The 21,621-nt window shown below is 51.8% G+C and overlaps 1 protein-coding gene across 1 annotated transcript; it reads left to right on the top strand.

Moving 5' to 3' along the window:
- The first annotated feature begins 8,804 nt into the window (after window positions 1–8,804).
- FOXL1 (forkhead box L1) lies at window positions 8,805–9,939 on the top strand. The gene has a single exon (XM_036276054.1). It carries the CDS (start codon window positions 8,842–8,844, stop codon window positions 9,877–9,879), a length of 1,038 nt encoding a protein of 345 aa, XP_036131947.1. The 5' UTR covers window positions 8,805–8,841; the 3' UTR covers window positions 9,880–9,939.
- Window positions 9,940–21,621: the final 11,682 nt, after the last annotated feature.

The following is a 21,621-nucleotide window of genomic DNA, read 5'->3' as shown; positions in this document are numbered from 1 at the left end:
CCCAAAAAACAGTGTGTTTGTGTTCTCGCATTAAAAACAAACAAACAAAACAAAACAAGGTGGGGTTGCAAATCCACCTGTTTTGATTACTTTAATACACAGGTGGGTAAATGTATAGACAGACATATAGATACAGATGATCACAGAAGAATCGAGGCATTTCCCTATTGTCTTGTTTGTGACAGAAAAGGCTTTGGATTAATCCAAAATTTCACCCTGGTCCAGGGGATCCAGAAACCGTCTTGGTTGGACGAGGCTGCCAGTGGGACTATATGCTGTAACATCATTTGCTGTAGTGCATTTTGCTACATGCAGAAAAACATGCCAATTGTCAAAACAAACAGTGCCACTCCATCTGAATGTCCCTCCACCCCCCAGTCTAAGAGGGGAAGGAAAAATATTTTCCTTTAGCTGACTACAAACCAGGGGGAATCCTGCTTTCTTTGGATTTCCTAAAATGCGGACTTCCTTACCCACTTGAATGGTTTTTCAGAGGATCTGAACTGGGCCAGCGAGAGTCCAAAGAGGACTGCGTCTGTAATGTTTAATGACCATCTTAATAGTGGTTGGATCAGAGGTGGTTTCAGATCTTTTTACTTCTTGATTTGATTTCTAAGTCTTTACCCTCTCACAGTGAAAAATAACAAAAGCTTCATTGCCCTTCAAAAGTAATTTCTAATGCTTTAAGTTATACGTTGGTCAACCTCTTCAGACTTGACATAAGAAGGAGGTTATTTTTCCTTTCAATTTTGATATCTCTTCTTTTTATTTTTAATAGCAACGCAGCCTTTGGGAGACATGGCCAAGGGGAAACGGCTTTGTCGCCGAAACCCACAACTCTCCTGCTGGTCTCTGTGCCTGAATTTTGGGGCCAGAATTCCAAACTGGGGAATGTTTTCCACCTCAGCAGGTGAGCTGTGCCCCACCAAGAGCCAAGCTCCTTGTGAACGTAACGTTTCAGGCCAGGGTGATTTACCGAAAGGTGATTTTCCTTGATGCAGTGGCGTGTAACGTAACCTGGGTGTTGTATTGCTGTTTTAAACATGGCATTTTCTCTGTTATGCTGAGACAGAATTGGGGGAAGTTTGAGCATAATAATTTCCCCCATATGTGTGACACAGATTCTTTCAGTCGGTGGCCCCAGAGGTGGCATGTAGTTAAAAAGCTGCATTTTATTCCTTTTCATAATGCGCAGGAACCGGGAACAGTGCTCCATGCTGGTCTCCAGCAGGCCCCCAGGCCACAGTGCTTTGGTCGAATGAGCTGGACCAGCTAGCTTCAGAGAGAGAGAGAGAGGGAGGGAGACCCCCTCTCTGAGCTGCCGAAAGAGGCAGCCCAACTCTTTGCCCAGGTCTGGCACACCGGTTTCATTTTGTTTTGCTTCGTTTATGCTGTTTGCCACAGGGGAGGAGGGTATTCCATCCAGCGGGCGTTCTCCCTCCTTAGGTGTTTCAAAGAGTCCTCCCCGAAAGATTGCCCTCATCTTAAAGTGTTGGCACTCAGACCAGGGCCCAGAGACACATGGACAATCAAGGAGAGAGAAATGGGATGAGGTGTGTGTGTGTGTGTGGGGGGGGGGATCCTGCGCAGCCTCTGAAACCAGCCTGGATTTTACCTTCGGGAAGGCTTCTTAAAGAAGTCCCCGCTGTGTGTGGGCCCTCACCAGAGTGGGTAGCTCCAGAAGGTTTCCCCCAACTGGGTGGAGACTATGGCGAGGGCCCTTCCATTCCCTTGGGGACATGGGCAACTCGGGGGATTGTGTTTGGGGCTTTATCCAGGCAGCAGTGTGGAGGGCTGGGGAGTGTAGGGTCACTTCCGGATCCCTCTCCTGAAGTTCTAGGGGCCAAGGTAGGTGCGAATCAGTGCCAGAAGGCCACCCTGGGTCCTGGGCGCTGAGTCCAGAGCTGCCTCAGCCCAGCCTTCGCAGCCCGAGGTGGACATTGCGCCTAAGGGATTGGTGGCAGCCTAGGGCGGCTGTTTCTCCCCGCAGAGTGGGAAGATCCTGGAGCACCTTGAGCAGCAGGGAGCCCAGGCACTGGCTGGGCTGCTTTTCCTGACTCCTCAGCACCCTGCAGGTCTGCTGTCCGGGTGCAAAGACTGCACAGCAGGCACAGCTTGTCTGCTTCTCTGATCCACTAGCCGCCCCTTCCTTCAGCCAGTGGGTCCTCAGGAGGCCCAGGGCCTTTCAGGAAAAGGGGAAAGGAGGCCCAGGATGGAAGGGCCTGAAAGTCCGTTGCAGGCTGCAGGGCCTCAGGGGTTCAAGCTCCTCTGTGGTCCACCAGAATGCAGTTTGCAAAGCCGTGTCTGATAACCACATTCCTTCGTGACCCAATGAGCTACAGTTCTGCAGGTCTCAAAGATACAGTAAATAACGTGGAAGCAACCTGAAGACCCAGCAGAAACCATTTTCCTCGAAGTGAACCCTGTGTCTCGGACTGACCTCAGCTGGGTGGACTGAACAGGGTCCCGTTTGGACAGATGTGGACTGCCTGGAGAGACCCCATGGCCACTGAGCATCCCGACCGTCCCCAGCTCCAGAGAGGCTACAGCTGGAGTAGCCTCTGCTTCTTGTAACACTTGGAGAGATGCCCCAACCTCACCTTTCAGGGAGAAAGGACTCCTGGTGTGCCCCCCCCCCCCACCTCTCTTCCAAGGCCGCCAGACTTGGGTCTGTGGCTGGCTGGACCTCCCTGCCCTGGTTCCACTGGCCTGACCCTATGACCACCCAAATCAGTGGTGAATTTCATCCTGGAATTGCTGGAGCACTGGGCTGGGAATGAGAAAGCACATCTGCTGAGTGAACAGCCAGCCGGCTTCCCCGCCCTGGCCTGGGCCATCTCATCTGTAGCAGGACCAGGTGAGCGCAAGGGCATTTCGGGCAGCCCAGCACTTTCTCTCCCAGCACAGCCCGGTTCACCTGCCATGGGCCCTCCGCTACCCCTCTCCCTTCCCTGTTGGCAAGAAGTGAAGATCCGATGTTGGAGGGAAGAAAACGCAGGGTTCTGGGAACTTCAGCGCTTGGCTCATAAATCTTTCGGAGTCCATCTCCTCCCCTCTACCCCAAGACTGCCTGGGGGTCACCTCTGGGCCTGGGAGAGGCTTGGGAACTGCACCCAAAGCACACACAGCAGAGTTTCCAGGTCCCCTTTGGGGGGAAAAAAGCCCTGGTGGCTGAGCACTTGCCTCCTAACCCCTCTCCCCACCCCAAATCCAAAAGAACTGGACAGGGTCTTGGGCAAGGTCGGCCCCAACGGGAATTGATTGATAACCATAAACCTAGGCGGGTGGACAGAGAGTGACACCGAGAAAAGACATCCTTGATTAATGCGCAGAACTATGTTTCTTGAGAATGTGCTGGGGTCTTGGAGCCTGTGCCCGGCACCTGGCAGAATGTGTGTCGGGGTCGTCTCCGGACAGTACACTGCCGACTCTCAGTGTGGTGGGAATGGACAAGTAGAGATCGGAGGGCGTATGCCTCGGTGTCCGCCAGGAACTGGCTGGGGCCCTGGACTCCAGGTGAGCAGGACACACTGGGTCGGAGCCACCAGTGACTTCTGGCACCACATACTTGAAATGCTTTCCCAAACTTTGAGAAGCATTCCCTGCCTGCCCATTTCTTGCGTGGCCTCCGCTCTCCAAGGCGTTTGAGATGTTTGCTTTTTGACACAGGCATGTGAGGAAGGGGGTGGAATGTTTTAGGGAGCTTGGAAGGCTGGGCAGCCGCAGTCAGGGACGGCCACGGTGCCTGGGAAGACGCCACCGCCTGGACTTGTGTAAGCCTTTCTCTTGCTTTTGCAACACGCCGGCTGTGCAGCGAAGGCAGAAGGTCATCGCTTGTGTGGAGTTCGATCCTTGAACGTGTCCTTCTGGCGCGCGATGGTTTTTCCAGTGTCGGGCTTATGGGGACTTGATCCTCGGGCTGTGAGAATGTGAAAAGCTGAAGTGGCAGGAAGGGGATGGGTTGACGGAGTGATGAGCTTGCTGGCACTGCAGATCCCTGTAAAAGAACAGAGCTGGGGAGCATTGGGAGGGCGATCCCTGGCCTCCTGAGCCTGGGATACAGCTTTGTGCTGTGCTTAGTCTATGTCCACCCAGGATGGGAGGTCATGGAGGCCGGAGAGATTCTTCTGACCCTTGACTTAGTGGCCCTTGGGCTTGGGCTTCCCTTTCCCAGTAGCCACTCCGGGCTCTCTCTGCCTTCGTGTAAAGGCGGCCCTTTCTCTCCGAGCAAGCACCCGCGCAGGCTCTCTGCACAGGCCAGCTGAGGGCTCATGTGATCTCAGGCATGCTGCCTCCAGGGCATGCTACCTCCAGCTCTCTGGGCTGGTTTCTCAACTGAAAACACGACAGGCACTTCGAAGAGGGCTTTTGTGAAGATGAATGAATCCGTCACAACATGAAAGCGCGTCAGCAGGACCCAGTCCGTAGTAAGGACGCACTGTTAGCTGTCGGGTGACCTGGGTAATAGAAGAGAAAGGGATCTTTGGTCGCAACAGCTTCTATCGGGATAAACTGCCTAGGCAGGGCAGTGCGCATGCCCTAACTGCCCCTTTTTAGACCATTTACACCCTTGTGCGGAACAAAGTGAGCTTTAAAAAAACACCAGTAATTAGGAAAATCTCACCCCGCTCTCTGGGCTTCACTCAGCATCAGCTGCCCGTTACTTTCAGGGCTCAGTCCCCACCCCCACTCCTCACTGTAGAGAAGCAGCAGAAGACTCAGCTCCCCAGTCATTTCAAAGTGGGAGAGGAGGGGGGGAGGAGAGGGTCTTCTGGGTGTTAGTAGGATGGAAGTGAGGACTCTTAGTTTCCTACTTGCAATGCCTCAAATCACACACCACCCTCTCGGGAGGCCCCTCCCTTTGCTCATTTCGGGCACATTTGCTGGAGCCTTGGTGGACACCTGAGGTTGTCAGACCTCAGAGAACCCACCTTTGGAGGAAAAAGTATGGGTTCTGATCCCCGTTCTGCTATTCACTACCTATAACGTCTTGGGGTGTTCTGTGCCCAGCTTTAGTTTCATCATCTGTGGAATGGGCCAGTCCCACTTTTCATAGATGCCGAAAGGGTTCTCAGGAGGACTGCCACAGGGCCCTACGTGTCCACACACAACAGCTATTATACTGTCATTGTCTTCCTGGCTTTGCAGCACTTCCTCAAGGAGGACCTGGCCTTAGGTTCTAGGTGTGCAGAACGGCAACTGTCGGGATTTCTGTTTCTTAGGGTTGCTGTCAGGATGGGATGACCTAACACAAAGAAAGCACTTACAACAGTGCCAGCATATAAAAGCCTCCAGTACGTTTTGGTTATTAATAGTCATCTTATTATCACCATCCTTTCCAATGTTTTCGGGATGTCAGTAAGGTGACCCGGCTGAACATGTCCTGCATCTTTCCGCCCTTACTGTCCTCAAACATATGGCACATATGGTAGAGTCATACACCCCCCCCCCACACACACACTTTGTTAACTGTCTCACACTTAGAAAGTGATGCACGTATTTGGAGAGATGACACAGATCATCATTAACGTGATTGTCTGCTTTTTAATTTACCAGCGGAGAGGAGGAGGGGTAGAGGCCCTGGTCGTCAGCGGGCAGTGCTTGGAGCTCGTCTCTCCTCCCCCTTCAGCCTCTTTTTCTGAGGCTTCTTTGGTCCGGGTTGGTGCCTGGCTTCTACCCAGCCTGCCCAAGGAGGTTTCTCCCAAAAGGTGAGGGCCGGGAATGGTACTGTCTGTCCTTATCCCACACTGAGCCTGATTTCTGCTGCCCCCCCCCCCCCCGCCCCCAGTTGGAAGCGCCGCGGTCCTTTCCGAAGCATCGGGGCATCGCGGGGCTTTTCTGCAGGCTGGCAGGGGCGCTCGCTCTGACTTCAGACACAAATGCTCTTTTATGGGGTCTAAAGATTTATGAACCTACAGGGAACTTCAGTGTCTCCACCTGGCGCTCTGGGACACCCCCTCTGCCGGGCTGTCTCCCAGGCGCGGCTACCCACCCCTTCAACTACCCTCCGCCACCCGGCCTACACTAGGTCCTGTCCCCACAGAGCTTCCGCACGAGGGCGCATCCGCTCTCAGACGTAAGGGCTTGTGCGCTGCGCTCCCCGGAAATTCGCTGCAGCGCGGTCCTTCCTACCCAAGTCCCAAAAGCTCTTCACCTGGGAGCCCAGGATTCGCCTCTGCCAGGGAGCCGGGTTGGGGCGCCCGGCCGGCGTTCTGTGGCTGCAAGCTCGGGGAAGCAGGGCGAGCTTCAGCAAACGCGCGGTGCTGGACGTGCCTCTCCAGACCGCGACTAGAAGTTGGGTTTTTCCTTTTCTTTCTTTTTTTTTTCCTCTTTACTATCAGTGCCCCGCCCACAAGCCGCGCGTGTCCCCGCCTGCGTCCGGCCCATGCCCAAATCGGGTGGTGTTTATTATTGTACGAATTCAAGGTCGGATTTGCCTTCGAGTTTAGAAGCGTCTCAGCGGCGCGCCTTTCGGGAGAGGCAGGGGTGTTCGTGCTGGACTCCGGGTGCCTGGGAAGCTCTATGAAGGGCTCAGGGTGCGGAGGTGGAGTGAGGGGTGTGTGTGTGTGTGGGGGGGGGGCGGCGTTCGTAGTCACACCAGTTTATCTTTTGTTTGGGTCTATTAGAGCGGGCGCCGAGGCTGGAAACCGAGCCGGATCCCAACTTGAGCTTGCTCGGGGCGCGCTGATCTGGAGAGGTTGGGGAACCCCGGGGACTGTGGGACCGCGGGTTGCAAAAGCGCAGCATTGACGCTCTTTTTTGGCTCCTGGGTTGAAAGGGGTTGCTCCGGTGAGAAACAGAGATCCGGAGAGAGGACAGCGCCCCGCCCCTTCCAGGCAAGAAGGCCACCCTCAAGACCTAGGCCAGGGTAGGTTAGGCCGAACGGTTGGCCTAAGTTAGAAGTGCTGCGCCCTGAACCGAGGCTTGGAGGTGTGTCCCAGGGCCTGGCCTGGCGCTCCCTCAAGCCGCGACTGCACCCAGACCGGTCTTTCCACCCCGATTGCCACGCCCTTTTCGGTATTTCAAACGTATTCGCTCCCCCGTGGGCTATCCGGACCCCCCAAACTTCTGGATTCTCTATTTTGGGGTGAGCTTCTTCTGCGCGCTCTCAACCAGTCTGCAGCAAGGTGTCCCCTCTCTGTGACAGCGGCGGCAGCAGCAGCAGCAGCAGCCGCCTTCTCCCCTTAATGCACGTTGAGCGCCTCTCTCCCCATTCAGGGTGGGAGCCAGTTCTGGGTAGTTTCTTTGCCCACCTGCCTCCCCACTCCTCCCTCTTCTCTCTGGCTTCGCAGCCGGCCGATTTACTCAATGGAATGCTAATTCAGTTATCCCGAGTGCTTTATTTTCTTTTAAAGAAATATTCATCAGAGATTATAAACAGGAACTAGTCAGGCTACATGCCCCCGACACCCCCCCTCCCCCCAACGCGGTGGAGCGTGGGCAGAACATCACCAACGGGATCAGCATCATCTAGGGTTTGTGCTTCAAACTCTGACGTGGCCAAATGTAAAATGCACGGAGGGGGTGCTTACACCCCAGGGTGAGTGGGTGGGTTGGGGGAGACCAAGCGGGCTTTCCAAATGCTTAATGTAATCATGGGCCAGCTGCGTGCACTTGTAAAGTTGTTATAACCCCCCTCCTTGTTATAAACAGGAAAGCGCAGAATATAAAGCAAGAGACCCGCATTCACAAATACCAGCTCTCCGGAGCCAGCTGCCAAATTCCCCTTTTATGGTGTTTCTTGCTTGCAACCTCAGCCCCATCAGAAAGACCTTAGTTTCTCCCCTCCTGAATTCTCCAATCGGTTTATTTCGAAACTTTCATCAGCGGAGCTGTGCACCAGGTAACCCACACCGTCTCCAGCTCCCTGGTACCATATGCATTGGCTTCAGGAAAAGTTGGGCTCCGGGAGTCCTCTTCCCAGGGTCCCCAGGGGACTCTGGAGGCCCAGGCTTGCTGCCTCTTGGATCCTAGCCACCTAGCAAGGGCCCTGACTCCTGCGGGGCATGACCAGGGTCTTTCCTAGGAGGACCACATCCTTTTCTCATCAGATTCCCAAACCTCTTAGATGAAGATGCCTCTGCCCACAACATATGTAAAAGCTTTCAAAGACCTAGGAAGGCATCTTAGGAGACTGTGCCATCTCCACATCTCCTATTTAGCCCGGGAGAAGAAAAGACCTTTTGTGGGAGGCCCGGCTGTGTCAGGAGCTCCCCCAGGTCAACGGTAAAACTCACCCCTGCGCTCCGCCCCCCATCCCCACCTCTCCTTCCTGGCCAGGCAGACCCTGCTCCCAGCCACCGCGGTCCACATCCTGCCTCACTGACTGTGTGTGCTTACAGCGTCAAGGGGTGGACGTGATATTTCAAACATCAGATCAGTGCGTTTATATATTGGGTGCCCGGAAATTTTTCCAAATAAACACAGCTTGATTCAACTTGGGTGGGCGGACTTATCAACAGACTAATTCTATAAACAAATGAAGGAATAGCCCCGAAACCGATTGGCTGGTATCAAAAAGACACGTGGAGGGAAAAGCTTGGAGTTTTTCAGCAATGAAATTTTAATTAATGTGGGTGGGCTGAGAACACAACGACTGTTTATCATAGACAATTTATTTTCCAGCGCTAAGTCAACATATAATAGCAAACTTACAACAATTATTTAACATTTTTAAAGCCATGAAGAAGGGACAGAGCGTGGAGCGGCCGGGGAGAACGGCAGAGCGGGAGGCAGACGCACGGCAGGCTCCCCGGGAGGGTCCTTGCGGCGCGGGGCGCAGTCCCTAAGCCGCCCGGGTCTCTTGCCTCGCGGGGAGCTCAGCGCCGGCTCACGCTCGCCATGAGCCACCTCTTCGGTCCTCGGCTGCCTGCTCTGGCCGCCTCGCCCATGCTCTATCTGTATGGCCCCGAGAGACCCGGGCTGCCTCTGGCCTTCGCCCCCGCGGCCGCCCTGGCGGCCACGGGCCGGGCAGAGCCTCCCCAGAAGCCGCCCTACAGCTACATCGCGCTCATAGCCATGGCGATCCAGGACGCGCCCGAGCAGAGGGTCACGCTCAACGGCATCTACCAGTTCATCATGGACCGCTTCCCCTTCTACCACGACAACAGACAGGGCTGGCAGAACAGCATCCGCCACAACCTCTCGCTCAACGACTGCTTCGTCAAGGTGCCCCGCGAGAAAGGGCGACCCGGCAAGGGTAGCTACTGGACGCTGGACCCTCGCTGCCTGGATATGTTCGAGAATGGCAACTACCGTCGCCGGAAGAGGAAGCCCAAGCCGGGTCCCGGGGCTCCGGAGGCCAAGCGGTCTCGTGCCGAGACGCACGAGCGCGGTGCAGAGGCGCAGCCCGAGGCGGGGAGCGGGGATGGGCGCCCGGGCCCCGAGATCCCTCGCCACGAGGGAGCGCCCGCATGCCCCTGGCCCCTCCGGGAAGGCTCCTCCTCGCCGGCACCTCTCCTCTGCCCCGGGCCCGAGCCTCCAGAGGAAGATGCGGGCGACACTGTCCAGGTCGCAGCGGCGGTGGCGGTGGGTCAGCAAGCGCGCACCACGGATGGCCCAGGGAGCCCGCCGCGTCTCGCCTGCCGCAGCTCCCCGAAGAGCTCCGACAGGTCCAAGAGCTTCAGCATAGACAGTATCCTGGCGGGACGGCAGGGCCAGAAGCCGGTTCCAGGGGCAGAGCCCCTGGGAGTTGCCAAGCAGGAGTCCGGCGGCTGTTTGGGCACCTCACTTCTGGCCACCTCCACTACTCTCCGCCCGCCTTTCAACGCTTCCCTAATGCTCGACCCGCACGTCCAAGGTGGCTTTTACCAGCTCGGGATCCCTTTCCTCTCCTACTTCCCTCTGCAGCTCCCCGACACCGTGCTTCACTTCCAGTAAAGCGAACAGTGGAGCTGTTCTCTCCCCTGCCCCGGTCTGAGCCTCTCGTGAGTCACCATGGCTCCCACTGCTGGGGGAAGGAGTCACTTAAAAAAAAAAAAAAGATATTTTCCTCGGCCGAGGTGTGGATCCTGGGAAGTGTTTCCAACTCATGCGCGCAGGTGGTGGTGGGGAGGAATCTCCCTGGAGGGGACCTTCCTAGAACCTGGACTTCTTCAGGGGTTTAAAAGATCCTGCCCCGCGGGGAGTTGGGCATCTCAGACCTCTTACCGTGGGAGCAGGGTAATTCCTTGACCTTAGGTCAGTTTAAAGGTGTGATCTCCGGCCACCTACCGCAGGTCCTGCGGATCTGGGGCACGCGAAGGCCCAGACAGCCCCAAGGCGGACCGACGGAAGACGTGTGGTCCTTTCAGTCCGAGAGCTGCCGGCTCAGCGTCGCCAGCTCATTGTCGCTGGAACTTAGGCCTTGGTTTTCACAGATTTGGGAGATGGGTGTTCACAGCTGGGGCTGTCCCTGAAGTCCAGTTGTGGAGACACCGAGGATGATCTAGTTTTTCAGGTTCTTTGGCAGATCTGAGGCCTGGTGAGGATTCACAACCAACGTCCAGCTGGAAGATGAGAAACACCATTTTTATTTTAAATAGATACCCCCCCCCCCTTTTTTTCTTTCTAGACAGTAAAAGAAACATGTTCTATTCTTTGGCTAAGTATTTGACTCTTTTTACTATAATGATTGCCCTGTGAAAACATTTATATTAACAACTGTTAAGAAAGTGCACTCTATATAATATCGCTTTTAGTCATTAGTCAATACACATGTTCTCCAACGCATGTTACGGATAGTAGTCGTCCTGTCTCTTCACTTTTGTTTTTAAGGGATCGAAGGTTTCAGGGGAGACCGGAAGTGTGTGAAGGGGAGGAAAGGTGTCTCAGACAACATAAGATTTTTTATTTCCTTTTTTTTTTTTCAGGATCTAGCTTTGATTGCTCTTACGTTTCCAGAACCGTGTCGTGAAGGGCTACTATTCATCAAAAAAAGTTGGGTGAAACCAACATGAAAATCAGGCAGAGGGAGAGATGCGTTGGGGGGATGGGAGGAGTAAGGGAGTCTGCTGGTGTCTGCTGGAGGCCCCTCTGTAGACCCCAAGAACCTAAGGCGCAGTGGGAGGGTTCTTTCAGACATTCCCAGCCCATTGCAACCCAGTCTGCAACCTGACCCTGTTCCCCCCTCCAACTCCTCCCAAGCAGACCCAGAGCCTGCAGCTAAATAAACCCATTATGGAGGGGACTAGAAGTCTGGTGGGAGGGGTGGGTCGAAAGGCAGGGGTCTAAAGCAAGGATCTGATTTAAAAAATAGAGATTTTTCACAGTCCAGTTTAGCTTGGAACTTTCGGGAAATTCGCCTAACCTCTATGGTCTTTCTCTTTGGGTTGTCTTGGGGGTTCTGAAACTTGATTTCCTGAACGTCCAACTTACTTTAATGTTATCTGAGGTGGGAAAGGCACAATAAGTCATGAATTCTGGAGGTGGGCTGAGATAGGTCTTCAAAATAACTTTTAAATTGTTTCCAGGACTTATGTAAAAACGAACACAAACTTTACATGAAGAGAGCCTATTGGCTAATATGTTGAACAGGACAGCTAGGACAAGCATAATAATTTAATAATGAGTGGGTGCAGAGTTGACTTTCTGAGAATTCACCCTTCAAGCCATGTGCTACTGACTCATACATGTTTCCCTGACAGCATTCTACCCAGGCTGAAGAGTACTCTAGTGAGCTACAGAGCATCCTTGACTTTAACAACTTTGATGATAACTCATTGTTGCGATCTAGGCTCATTGTGATCAATTAAAAACGTGGGAGAAGGGCTGCTATTGGCTCTTTTGTTATCCCAAAGTCTCAGCCTCTGTGAATAAAGTTGTTTTTTTCATTAACCTCTCAGTGACTGGCTCAATGGATTACTGGGGGTGGGGTGGGGGGTGGGGGGGAATAAACAAAAAAAATGTAATAAGAAGAGGAGACTGGGATTATTTTAGGGAACCCTGTCAGCATCTCAGGGACCTGAGCAGAAAACCCCAGGACCAGTGGATACTGCCAGAGTTTCAAAAAGTAAGATGAGCCCTAGCTGGTTTGGCTTGGTGATTAGACCTTCAACCTGCAGAACGAAGGGTCTCGGATTCGATTCCAGTCAAGGGCACGTGCCTGGGTTTCAGGTTTGATCCCCGGCCTCAGTTGGGGTCTTTTGGGAGGCAACCAATAGATGTGCCTCTCTCACATCGATGTTTCTCTCTCTCTCTCCCTCTCTCACTTCCACTCTATCTAAGATTCAAAAGAAAAATATCCTCGGGTGAGGATTAACAACAACAAAAAAGTAATATGAGAGTTCTGCTGTATAGGACATGTTAATTTTTTTTTTCTTTTTTGTGTTTGATTTGCTATCTTGTGTGTTTTGTTAATTTATGAGGTTGTTTTCTGGAAAAGCCAATTATCTAACACTGTCATTTAATTAATTGATTTTTTATGAAAATATGTTTTTATTGATTTTTTTTTAAGAGAGAGGGGGGGAGAGAGAGAGAGAGAGAGAGAGAGAGAGAGAGAGACATGGATGGGCTCTGCCTCCTGCAGGTCCCTACTGGGGATAAAACCAGCAACTCGGCCATGTGCCCTGACTGGGAATTGAACCAGCAACCTCTTTGGTGCATGGGTTGACACTCACTGCTGAGCCACACCGGCCAGGCTTACACTGACATTTTAAAAGGATGGTATGTTAGAGTTACATTTCTAAAAGTCTAATATGAACATTATTTTTATGTCACAGAAAAAAAAAGGCAGAGGTGTGTTTCTATTTTGTAAGGGAGTTTTAATACATAAAAATAAATTCTGCTCCTCATTCCCACATGTATCTAGTTTAGGAAAACCAAGAGAAATGGACAGGGGGGTCATTTTCTATGGAGTCTATACAATTATATATATATATTTATATATATATATAATTACATATTATATATTACATATATATAAATATAAATATAAATATAAATATATATATATATATATATATATATATATATATATATATCTTCCTACTGAAGAGGTCTTAGTAATCCAAATAGCTTTTCTAATGTTCCAGATTTAATCATGGGCTTCAAATTATGAATCAATGAGAGCAAGAAGTGGATTCCACTCTTACTTAAAATATTTAGGGTAAACCAGAAGTAACTGTATTATTCTGCGGTTAGACACGCTGAAGGGGTGCCTCTGTGCTCTCATCTAAAAGGGGTACATGATCTTTCATTAAACCTCTCATCTCTCTCTCTCTCTCTCTCTCTCTCTCTCACACACACACACACACACACACACACACACACACAAGTACTCTGATCATATGGGGGATATGGCAGGTATATGCACAATGATAAATAATGTGTATGTATGTGTGTATATATGTTTACATATATGCAGTCATGTGTGTATGTATATGTATAGTTAGTATATGCGGATGCTCAGAAACTCATCCTTTTTGCATACAGGTGGGACAGATAGTCTCAAATCTGGTGCCGAATCTTTTCAAAATAACCCAAGTGTTGATACTTTTGGAAAGATTTTGTTTTTATACACAGTTCAAGCCAGGAGTAATTTAGTTTTTACACTATTAGAGTGCAACTAGTAAAAGCTTTATGACAGAATCTTGGAAGATGTACCAACTTGAGACCTTCCCTTCTGAGACTTTGCCAAGGATCAGAGAACTTTGCAAAGGCAAAGGCCTTTGCTTGTCTGGCCTTGGGTACTTGCTGGCTCTCCCAGAGGCTAATGGCCTCCTGGGTCTCAATGCCCCATAAGGTTTTCTGGGACCTGAACAGGATGTGTTTAGCCATTTTCCCATGCTGTGTGTCCCTGAAAAGGAGGCCACCTGTGTTCTCTACCATTTCATGCAGTGGTCAGTGTATATCCATTTGTGGGTTAAATACTTAGCCACACATGATGATATTGTTATAGCTGGAGGCCAGGGCCTCTCTGCCCGGACATTGGAAAGCTCATGTTAACATCACAAAAGCGGGTGACCTTTCCAGGAACAAGCTGGAGTGAGAGCCAGGACGTGGTGGGCTTCCCGGGTACATGGTGACAGCAGTCTTGCTTCCACGAAGTAGGGGTTGTTTTATAGAGTCAAAAATACTCGATAATAAACAAAGTTTATTATTAAAATTAGAGAGCATCAGCTTGTTGGAAAAGGACGTATTTTGATCTGCATTTCAAGCAGTGCTGACAACTTCCCTGAATAGCCAACAGCAAGTTCTCTGCTACACTGGGCCTTGTCCAGAGGCCTCAACTCGGGGTTCTCAGGGTTAGGCAGATACCCTAGCAGTGACCTACAGTGGGACAAGACAGAGTGGGGGAGCCTGGGTTGAACTGGGGTGGGGGGGTCTGTCTCTTCCAATGGTGTCCAAATGCCAGTTGCACTGGGCTCATGGGCCAGATGTGGATTCTAGCCCAGGGCTCATACCACGGTGGGCAGATGAGATGGAGCACAACACTTAGCTCTCCCCCTGGGAAGTGGCTGGAGGGAGGGAGCAGGAGGACCTGCCATACGTCTTGGAGGTACAGAGTGAAGTCGGGTGTCTTTGAGGACCCTGGCAGTGAGGAGGGAGGGCACAAGGGAGGTGTTGGGGCAAAGAATTGGTCCCAATGTTTTTTTCCATCAGGCACGAGAATCAGGATTCCAGTAGGGAGAAGGGACTAGCTATGGGGGAGAGACAAGGGAAGGAAATGCCCCAGCCCAGAGGAGTTCAGGTACTGGCAGGAGAAGGAAGAAGCACCCCCTCCTCTCACCCCATCATGCTGATACCTCTGATTGCCCAACCCTGTAGCAGTCAAGCCTACCGGGAGCCCAAATGCTGCAGTCCCTAGGAGTCAGCCTGCAGGGCCGGAGCGGCGGCTGCTAATGCACCAGTGGGGGCTGGGCAAATAGAGATGGCCAGCACAGCGCGGACTCCTCTGGGGCCAGTCGGCAGCAGCTTCCCTGACCACACCTTTGCCAGCCAAGGGCCAAGATGAGGATGTCTCCGATAATACCGGGGCTGCATCTGGCCTTCTGGGAGATTGGATTCTCTCACCTGGCAAGCTTCTAAGAGAAGGTGGCTTTAGACCCTAATCTGAGACACTGGCGAGTGGGCTGGGGCTGGGCCTGCACTCAGCTCCCGGGGCCCTGGCCCCTGGCTGTCTAGACTCTGCCCTCACCGCTCGGAGCCTGGAAGGGTCTGGCTGAGTTGCTGGGCGCGGGGAATGACTGTATATGGATTTGTTATCCGTTCCCTGAGCACCTAAAACAAAGTTACCCCTCACGGGGCGGTGTCCTGCACGTGGCTGTGGCTATCCCACCCTCCAGAGCACGTGGACAGCACACTGGGGAGGGTGTCCTCCCGCCCAGGTCCAGAGGAGATAGGGTGCCAGTGAAGAGTCTAGGCCCTGGGGAGCATCTAGGTTGGGCCCTCTCGGAAGGGTGGAGGGACGACACCTGGTGTTCACAAGATCATGTCACCTTGGACGACAGGAACTTTGAAGCCTGACTCAGCCCCTCATCATGTGAACTACAATGTGCCTCTGCAGCACCCGGGCCTCACCCCTTTTCCAGGTGGCTGTCACCACCACCTGCTCTGCGCTTTCCCAGGTCTCCATAGACACACCCCCGTCGTTAATGTCTCATTGATATGTTACTCTGCAGCAGTTTGATGCTCAGGGGGACTGGGGAGGGCTACACTGACCTTGTGACATGTGTGGCCTCGGAGCTGACAGCACAGAGGCGAATGAGCCAGCTCTGCCTTTACTTGCTGGGCAACATCAGTGACTTAAGAGTAAAGTGACTTCACTCTTGTCTGCCTTCGCGTTCTCATCTGTACAGTGGGGATACTATTAGTGGCTGCTCCATGGAGTTATTGTGAGGAGTAAATTAAATGATGGGTATAAGTTCACAGGCCAGCACCTGCCCCAGTTCTCACCTGCGAAATGGGAAGAATAACTCGTCCTGCATGGGGCCACGGTCAGAACTCCACAGCCGATCCATACGGGATCTCTGGGGCAGAGAGCGGTCAGCAGTGGGAGGTCTTATCGCTGTAGACAGACACAGCCTCTAATCCAAACACATTTGTTTTACTATTCCGCTGGGATTTCTTAGTTTGGTAACAAAAGCAGGAACCAAGGACTCTTGCTCACGTGACATAATTCTGGAGGTAACAGAGGACCCCTGGGGGCTGGCTTCTCCAGTTCTCCCAGCTGGGGGGGCTGGGCTGCATTTTCATCTCTGCATCATAGTGTTACATCTCTTGAGATGATCCAACCGTTTGAACATGAAACCAAAAGCAAAATAAGAAGCTCTGCATGGCAGGGGAGCCTAGGGAACCACAGAGCCCGAGGACAGCAACGTCCCGTTGTCGTGGTTGTCGTTTCCCAGAAGCTCAAGGGGCTCCCAGGCACGCCCCCCCCCCCCCATGGTGAACGCAAGGGCTTCGAGAATGAACGACACGCCTCGATTCTGCCCCAGCACCCAGCCCATCCCTGTAGGCCAGGGAGATGTTCCACCCTACTCCTGGGGACACCAGGACCAGACTGGGGAGCAGTTATTCCTGAACTCATTCGTTTCAAAGGCCGCCTTATAAAGTGTAAGGAACATTTTCTTTAAATGCTGTGGCTAAATATAGCAGGGGCTTGGTCAGTCAGAACATTTTTAGAAAGCACATTACAAATCAGGAATGTTTGGGAGAAATAAATAAACTTTCCCACATTTTTGGACTTCACGTCGGCACTGGGGGCTTCATCTCGAGAGCTCGATGGGGGTGGTGGTGATGAATAATTCATGCTGGGCTCTCTCTGGTGCCCCAGTGGCCTGGAAGTGACTTCTCCTCCTAGAGGCCAGGGCGGGGGTGGGGACGGGGGTGGGAGACACTGTCAGGTTCAGAACAGCTCAGAGTCTGGTCTAAATGAGGGCCACTCAGGGACGTGGAAGCGGGGATCCAAGAGAAAGAAATCTATTTCCCGTGCATTTCATTTGTTTTCTCCGCTGTTGGTGCTCGTATTCACTGGACTCACACAGGAGAACAGACTCGGGGGGCCGGGTGTCCACTCCCCTGCTGCAGGACGGCCTGATGCTCCGGCCCCTCCCTGGGCCATGTCCTCTCCCCAGGGACTCCCATTCCGCTGGCCTAGGTGGGACCAGACAGTGTGTTTGTAAAGGCTCCTCCGGAGACTCAGGTCTGCAGCCAGAATGAGAGCCACAGCAATGAGGTCCCAAGGCCACCAGGTGGATCTGCTGGGGGTGGGGGGGGTCAAAGAAATGGTGTAGAGTGGTTTGTTTTCTTCCACTCTGCCTTTTCCTCGGTCCATATGTGTACACCAGAGACTCTCAGATGCTCCCCACGACCTCAGGCACCCTTCTTTCCTGTGGAAAGAGTCGCCCTCCACTATCGAAGTTATATGTGTTCATGAAAGAACTGTGCCATGTTTAGAAAAGTAGAGAACAAACCTTAATCCTATGATCATCTGTAATAATCTTACCTCCAAAAGATTATGGCTGGTATTTCCAATTCATTTCGATACATCTTTGTGATATATATATATATATATATATATATGCTTTATTAATGCTACCACCATCATCACCATTACCACCATCACCACCATCCTCCTCCTCCTCTTCATCAAAGAGCTCTCCAGCGCCCCCTGTGCGATGCCTCTGTGAGGCACAATTCTTTTACTTCCATTGTTGACAGGCTGGCTACAATAGAGAGATGAGTAGAAAAGATTGATGGATTGACTTCAACTCTTTAAATTTTGAAATAATCTCCATCTTAGAGGATGCAAAGAAATGTAGAGGGAGGTGAAAGAGACTTACTTGGTGCAAACTTTTCATATCCACTTTCTCACTCAACTTCAGCCACCCTCGCTGAGGTAGGTGTCACCCTAATCTCCATTTACACACAGGTACAGAGCGGGCAGCTGGCTTGTCCGAAGATACATGCTAGTCAGTTTCAGAATTAGTCCTGGGCAGAGTCCCAGCACTGTGGTTTTTTCTGACCCCTTATCCTGATATCTGGTACCAGGGAATGGGGACGGACCCCCCCACCAAGTAACCACTGGTCGACAGATCTAATGGGCGGCCTCACTGTCCCCTCCCTCATTGTTACAGGGAGTCATGCCAGCTTCTCCAGCTGAGCCACGCCAGGACCTAAGTTCCATTTTTATGTTGGTTTCCATTCTCCCAGCAGTTCTGGAAATAGCAACCGGTTAGAAACTGGACTCTCACTGCCTGTTTGGACTGGTGGACCTCTACCTGGAGTAAGCACTGGGATCACCGGGGGGTCTCAAAGGAGCACGGACGACTGCATCACAACCCAGATGGTATTTCAGAAACCTTCTCACATGATTCCAGCAAGCAGCTGAGCTCAGGGTCCAGTGGTTTCCATGTAAGTGAGGGACGGCTTGAGGTCAAGTACCCGGATTATTTGGAAAAACCACATGGCACGAAGAAACCAAAAGTAGGTTCGGGACTGCATGAAGCACACCAGCTGTGGACAGTACTCCAGGCTCCCGTCTTCACCTCCCCTTGCTCCCTGGGGAGAAGGCATTGAGCACATCATCTCTGGCGCACAGCATCTCATTTAATCATTCAACCACCCTGTGAGATTGCTTCAAGTCTTCTTCCTTGATGAATAGAAATCAAGGCCGGGGTAAGGGGACTTGACCAATGGCACGTAGTTGGGAAGAACCTGGGTCCACAATTAAGGCCGGTTCTTCCCAAAGCTCGCACTCTCCTTCCCATCATCCTCAGTGTCGCACATGCGAGAGTCTCATATGTTTTAACATGTGTTCCCGCTCGGGGGAAAGGAAGCCATGCATTCAGGAATACACACGAAGGAGGAGGAGGGTTGATATCTTTCCATGGTCAGGAACGTGACTTGTATCAAGCAGCCTTTGTCATCAGAATAGTTTGTCGCTCTTCATCTGACACAGAGTACGGGAGTGCTCATTCACTGCCAGGCCTGTGGCATGCCCTAGGAATATATAGATGAGCCCGACCCCGGCCTTGCCCGCCAGGAGTTTATATTCACCTGGGGAGTGCTAGACAAGCCGATTGACACGCACCAGCAGATGTTCTTTGGACATTGATGGTTATTCAAAAATCTTTTAAACACTTTCCACTTCCTGATAGATTCCTCTACTTTCTATTGGTCTTCCTGATATGAATCGAAATGAAGAAATCCCTCGTTATCGCTGTGTGTTAGGGTGGGGTCCACACCAGAGGAACAGGCGTGAGCCTGGGGAGCCAGGTGGGCAAAGAGGAAGGCAACGCGAGACAGCCGCTTCCCAGTGGAAGTTTTCAGGGCAGCATTCGGAGCGCTCAGCGCTGCAGGACCCCGCAGGGTCTTCGCGGCTGGAGCGCCCCCTGGGGTCCGTCTGGTCGGCAGCCTGTGCTGCCAAGATTCTGCGAGCCGTGTGCAAACCCTTCCTGCGTAAATGAAGGAGAGTTTGCGGTAAAAACTTAAGCTGACAGTGCTGGCCAGATTGGCTCAGAGGATAGAGTGTCCCCCTGCGGCCCGAAGAGTCTCAGGTTCAATTCCGGTCGATAGCGGTTCCGTCCAGGCCCTGGTCAGGTTCCGGTGGGAGGCAACCAGTCAATGTGCCTCTCACACATCAATGTTTCTCTCTCTCCCTCCCACTCTATCTGAACATAAATGAGAAAATATCCTCGAGTGAGGATAAAAAAAAAAAAAGCTGATAAAAAAAAGTGATAAGATCCAGGAGGGGCTAATAATCATTTTAATATTCGTTGGGCACTGTTGGAAGTCCTTTACCTGTATTATTGCTCATTTAATTTTCCAGGGTCCCTGTGAGTGAAGGACTTTGGCGTTCCCTCATTTGCAGGGGAGGTAGCAGCTTTCACAAGCTTGATCACGCTTTCCAAGGTCCCATAGGTGTTTCTTTTTAAATGTGGCTATCAAAAATTGTTAAATGGCTCTTTCTGGCTCACCGATCTAGAAGATCAGAAGAGATACCACTGATTAAGAGGCATCAGAAGGCTTTTTGTCTTGAAATCCCAGAGGGATGAGAAGGTAGAAATGTAGCTTACGCCATTAGCTCGGTTCTCTGGGGTCAAGATCCCACAGAGGGATGCCACAGGCTTCCTCCGACCTCGGGGAGTCGCTAAGCCACACGGTCGGCATCCCAGAACCGTTTGTTTCAGGATCACATTTTCCTTGATGCCTGACTCTCCTGCTAGAGTGACCACCCCTCAGCTTATTGTAAACAAGGGCTGGGAACATAACAGACAGTGTTTGTAGACCAGATGCACAATCTCAGGGAAGCACCCCCCAACACACTCCTCCTGTTCTCTCCCATGTGGGATTGCTCTCCACACCTAGACTCATTCAGCCCGGCCAGGGGAGCAGGGTTTATCTGGTGGGGAAACACAGATAGAATGAACTGGTTCTCTGTTCTGAGGGAGGGAGCTGCCCTCTAGAAGAACATATGCTATGCTACTCTCAAGGGTCTGCCCACTGCCCAGCCCACCGACGAGGTAGGGGCGATGGTGGTCCCGAGCTGCCACTGACTAGTGGGCAAGTCTCCAAGTGAGCTTTTAAAATAAATGTTTTGACTTCTCTCTGCCCACTCCCGTCCTTTTCCAAATGGTGCAGAATTAAGGGACTCTCCTCCTCGTACTGGTGAGAATCCCACTGAGGGGCAGAGAGATGTGAACTCCCCAAGGCACAGAATTAAATAGTGAAGGGTCGGGTAGGGGCTCCCGGCTCCCAGTCTGGAGTGCAGGGGGTTTCGGCTGCGGCTCATGAGAAAAATGCTAAGCGGAATCGTGTCTCTGGGCTCCTCCGGACTGCCTCTCCGGGCAAGGACCTCCCTGAAGAATCAAAGAGGAGGGCAGTTTTGACATCGCTGTGGATGAGACCCAGGGGTTCCGTTTTTAATCTCCACAGCTTCCCAGAGGGTCAGGGAGGACGTTCAGATGGCAGACTTTATAGGTTTTTGAGTGAGTTGTATCCTTGTCCCCTCTGGCCAGAAGGATGCTCCCTGGAAGCTGGAGTTGTGAAGATGGGGGGATGGATAGGGACAAGGAGGCGGGGTGGCAGCTGGGGACTGTGAGAAACAGGAAAAGTCCTTCAAGCTCCATTAAGAGCAAGCGGCTGTCTTTCCCAGCAGCAGAAATTCTCCATGGGCCCCATAATTCATACCGCAGAGCTGAGCTTGAAACCAGCTAAAGAAGCCGTCCTCAGTGTGAACGCATGATGATGACGTGTGTGTGCGTGTGTGTGTGTGTGGTTCTGTGTTTGCATGTGGCCAAGTTGAGAGGCAGAAAGAGGCTTTTTGGGGAGATAAGAATCTCCACCAATGGCTCTTCATCTATCCCCAAATCTAGGGGGATCCTGCCAGCATCCAACACTTTCTCCTCTCGGTTTTATAAGATTCCCTCACTGTCTCAGAGGGCTGCCCATGCCTTTGTTTTCATTAGCAAAGCAATATGTAATAATAGTTGTTAAAATAATTGTATTTCTGTTTTTACATCTGTAAAGATTAAGTTAAACAGTATGAAGCCCATTAAACTATTTCGTGACACGCTGCCGTAAATTGCCCTTCATTCCCACTGCTACTATTATTCCAGAATAAACTTCAGAGATCGGGCAGCTGCCATGAAGGGTTATTTATAGCGGCTCATTCATCAATAAAAAACTTCAAAAGGAATC

Source organism: Molossus molossus, unplaced genomic scaffold, assembly GCF_014108415.1.
Source record: "Molossus molossus isolate mMolMol1 unplaced genomic scaffold, mMolMol1.p scaffold_m16_p_21, whole genome shotgun sequence".
In the NCBI taxonomy this organism is placed as follows: Eukaryota; Metazoa; Chordata; class Mammalia; order Chiroptera; family Molossidae; genus Molossus; species Molossus molossus.
Note: the sequence above shows the minus strand (reverse complement) of the source record. Positions and strands in the feature narration are given on the sequence as shown.

Excerpts from the sequence above, each read along its gene's own strand:
- FOXL1 (XM_036276054.1), top strand. The coding sequence starts at position 8,842 with ATGAGCCACCTCTTCGGTCCTCGGCTGCCTGCTCTGGCCGCCTCGCCC.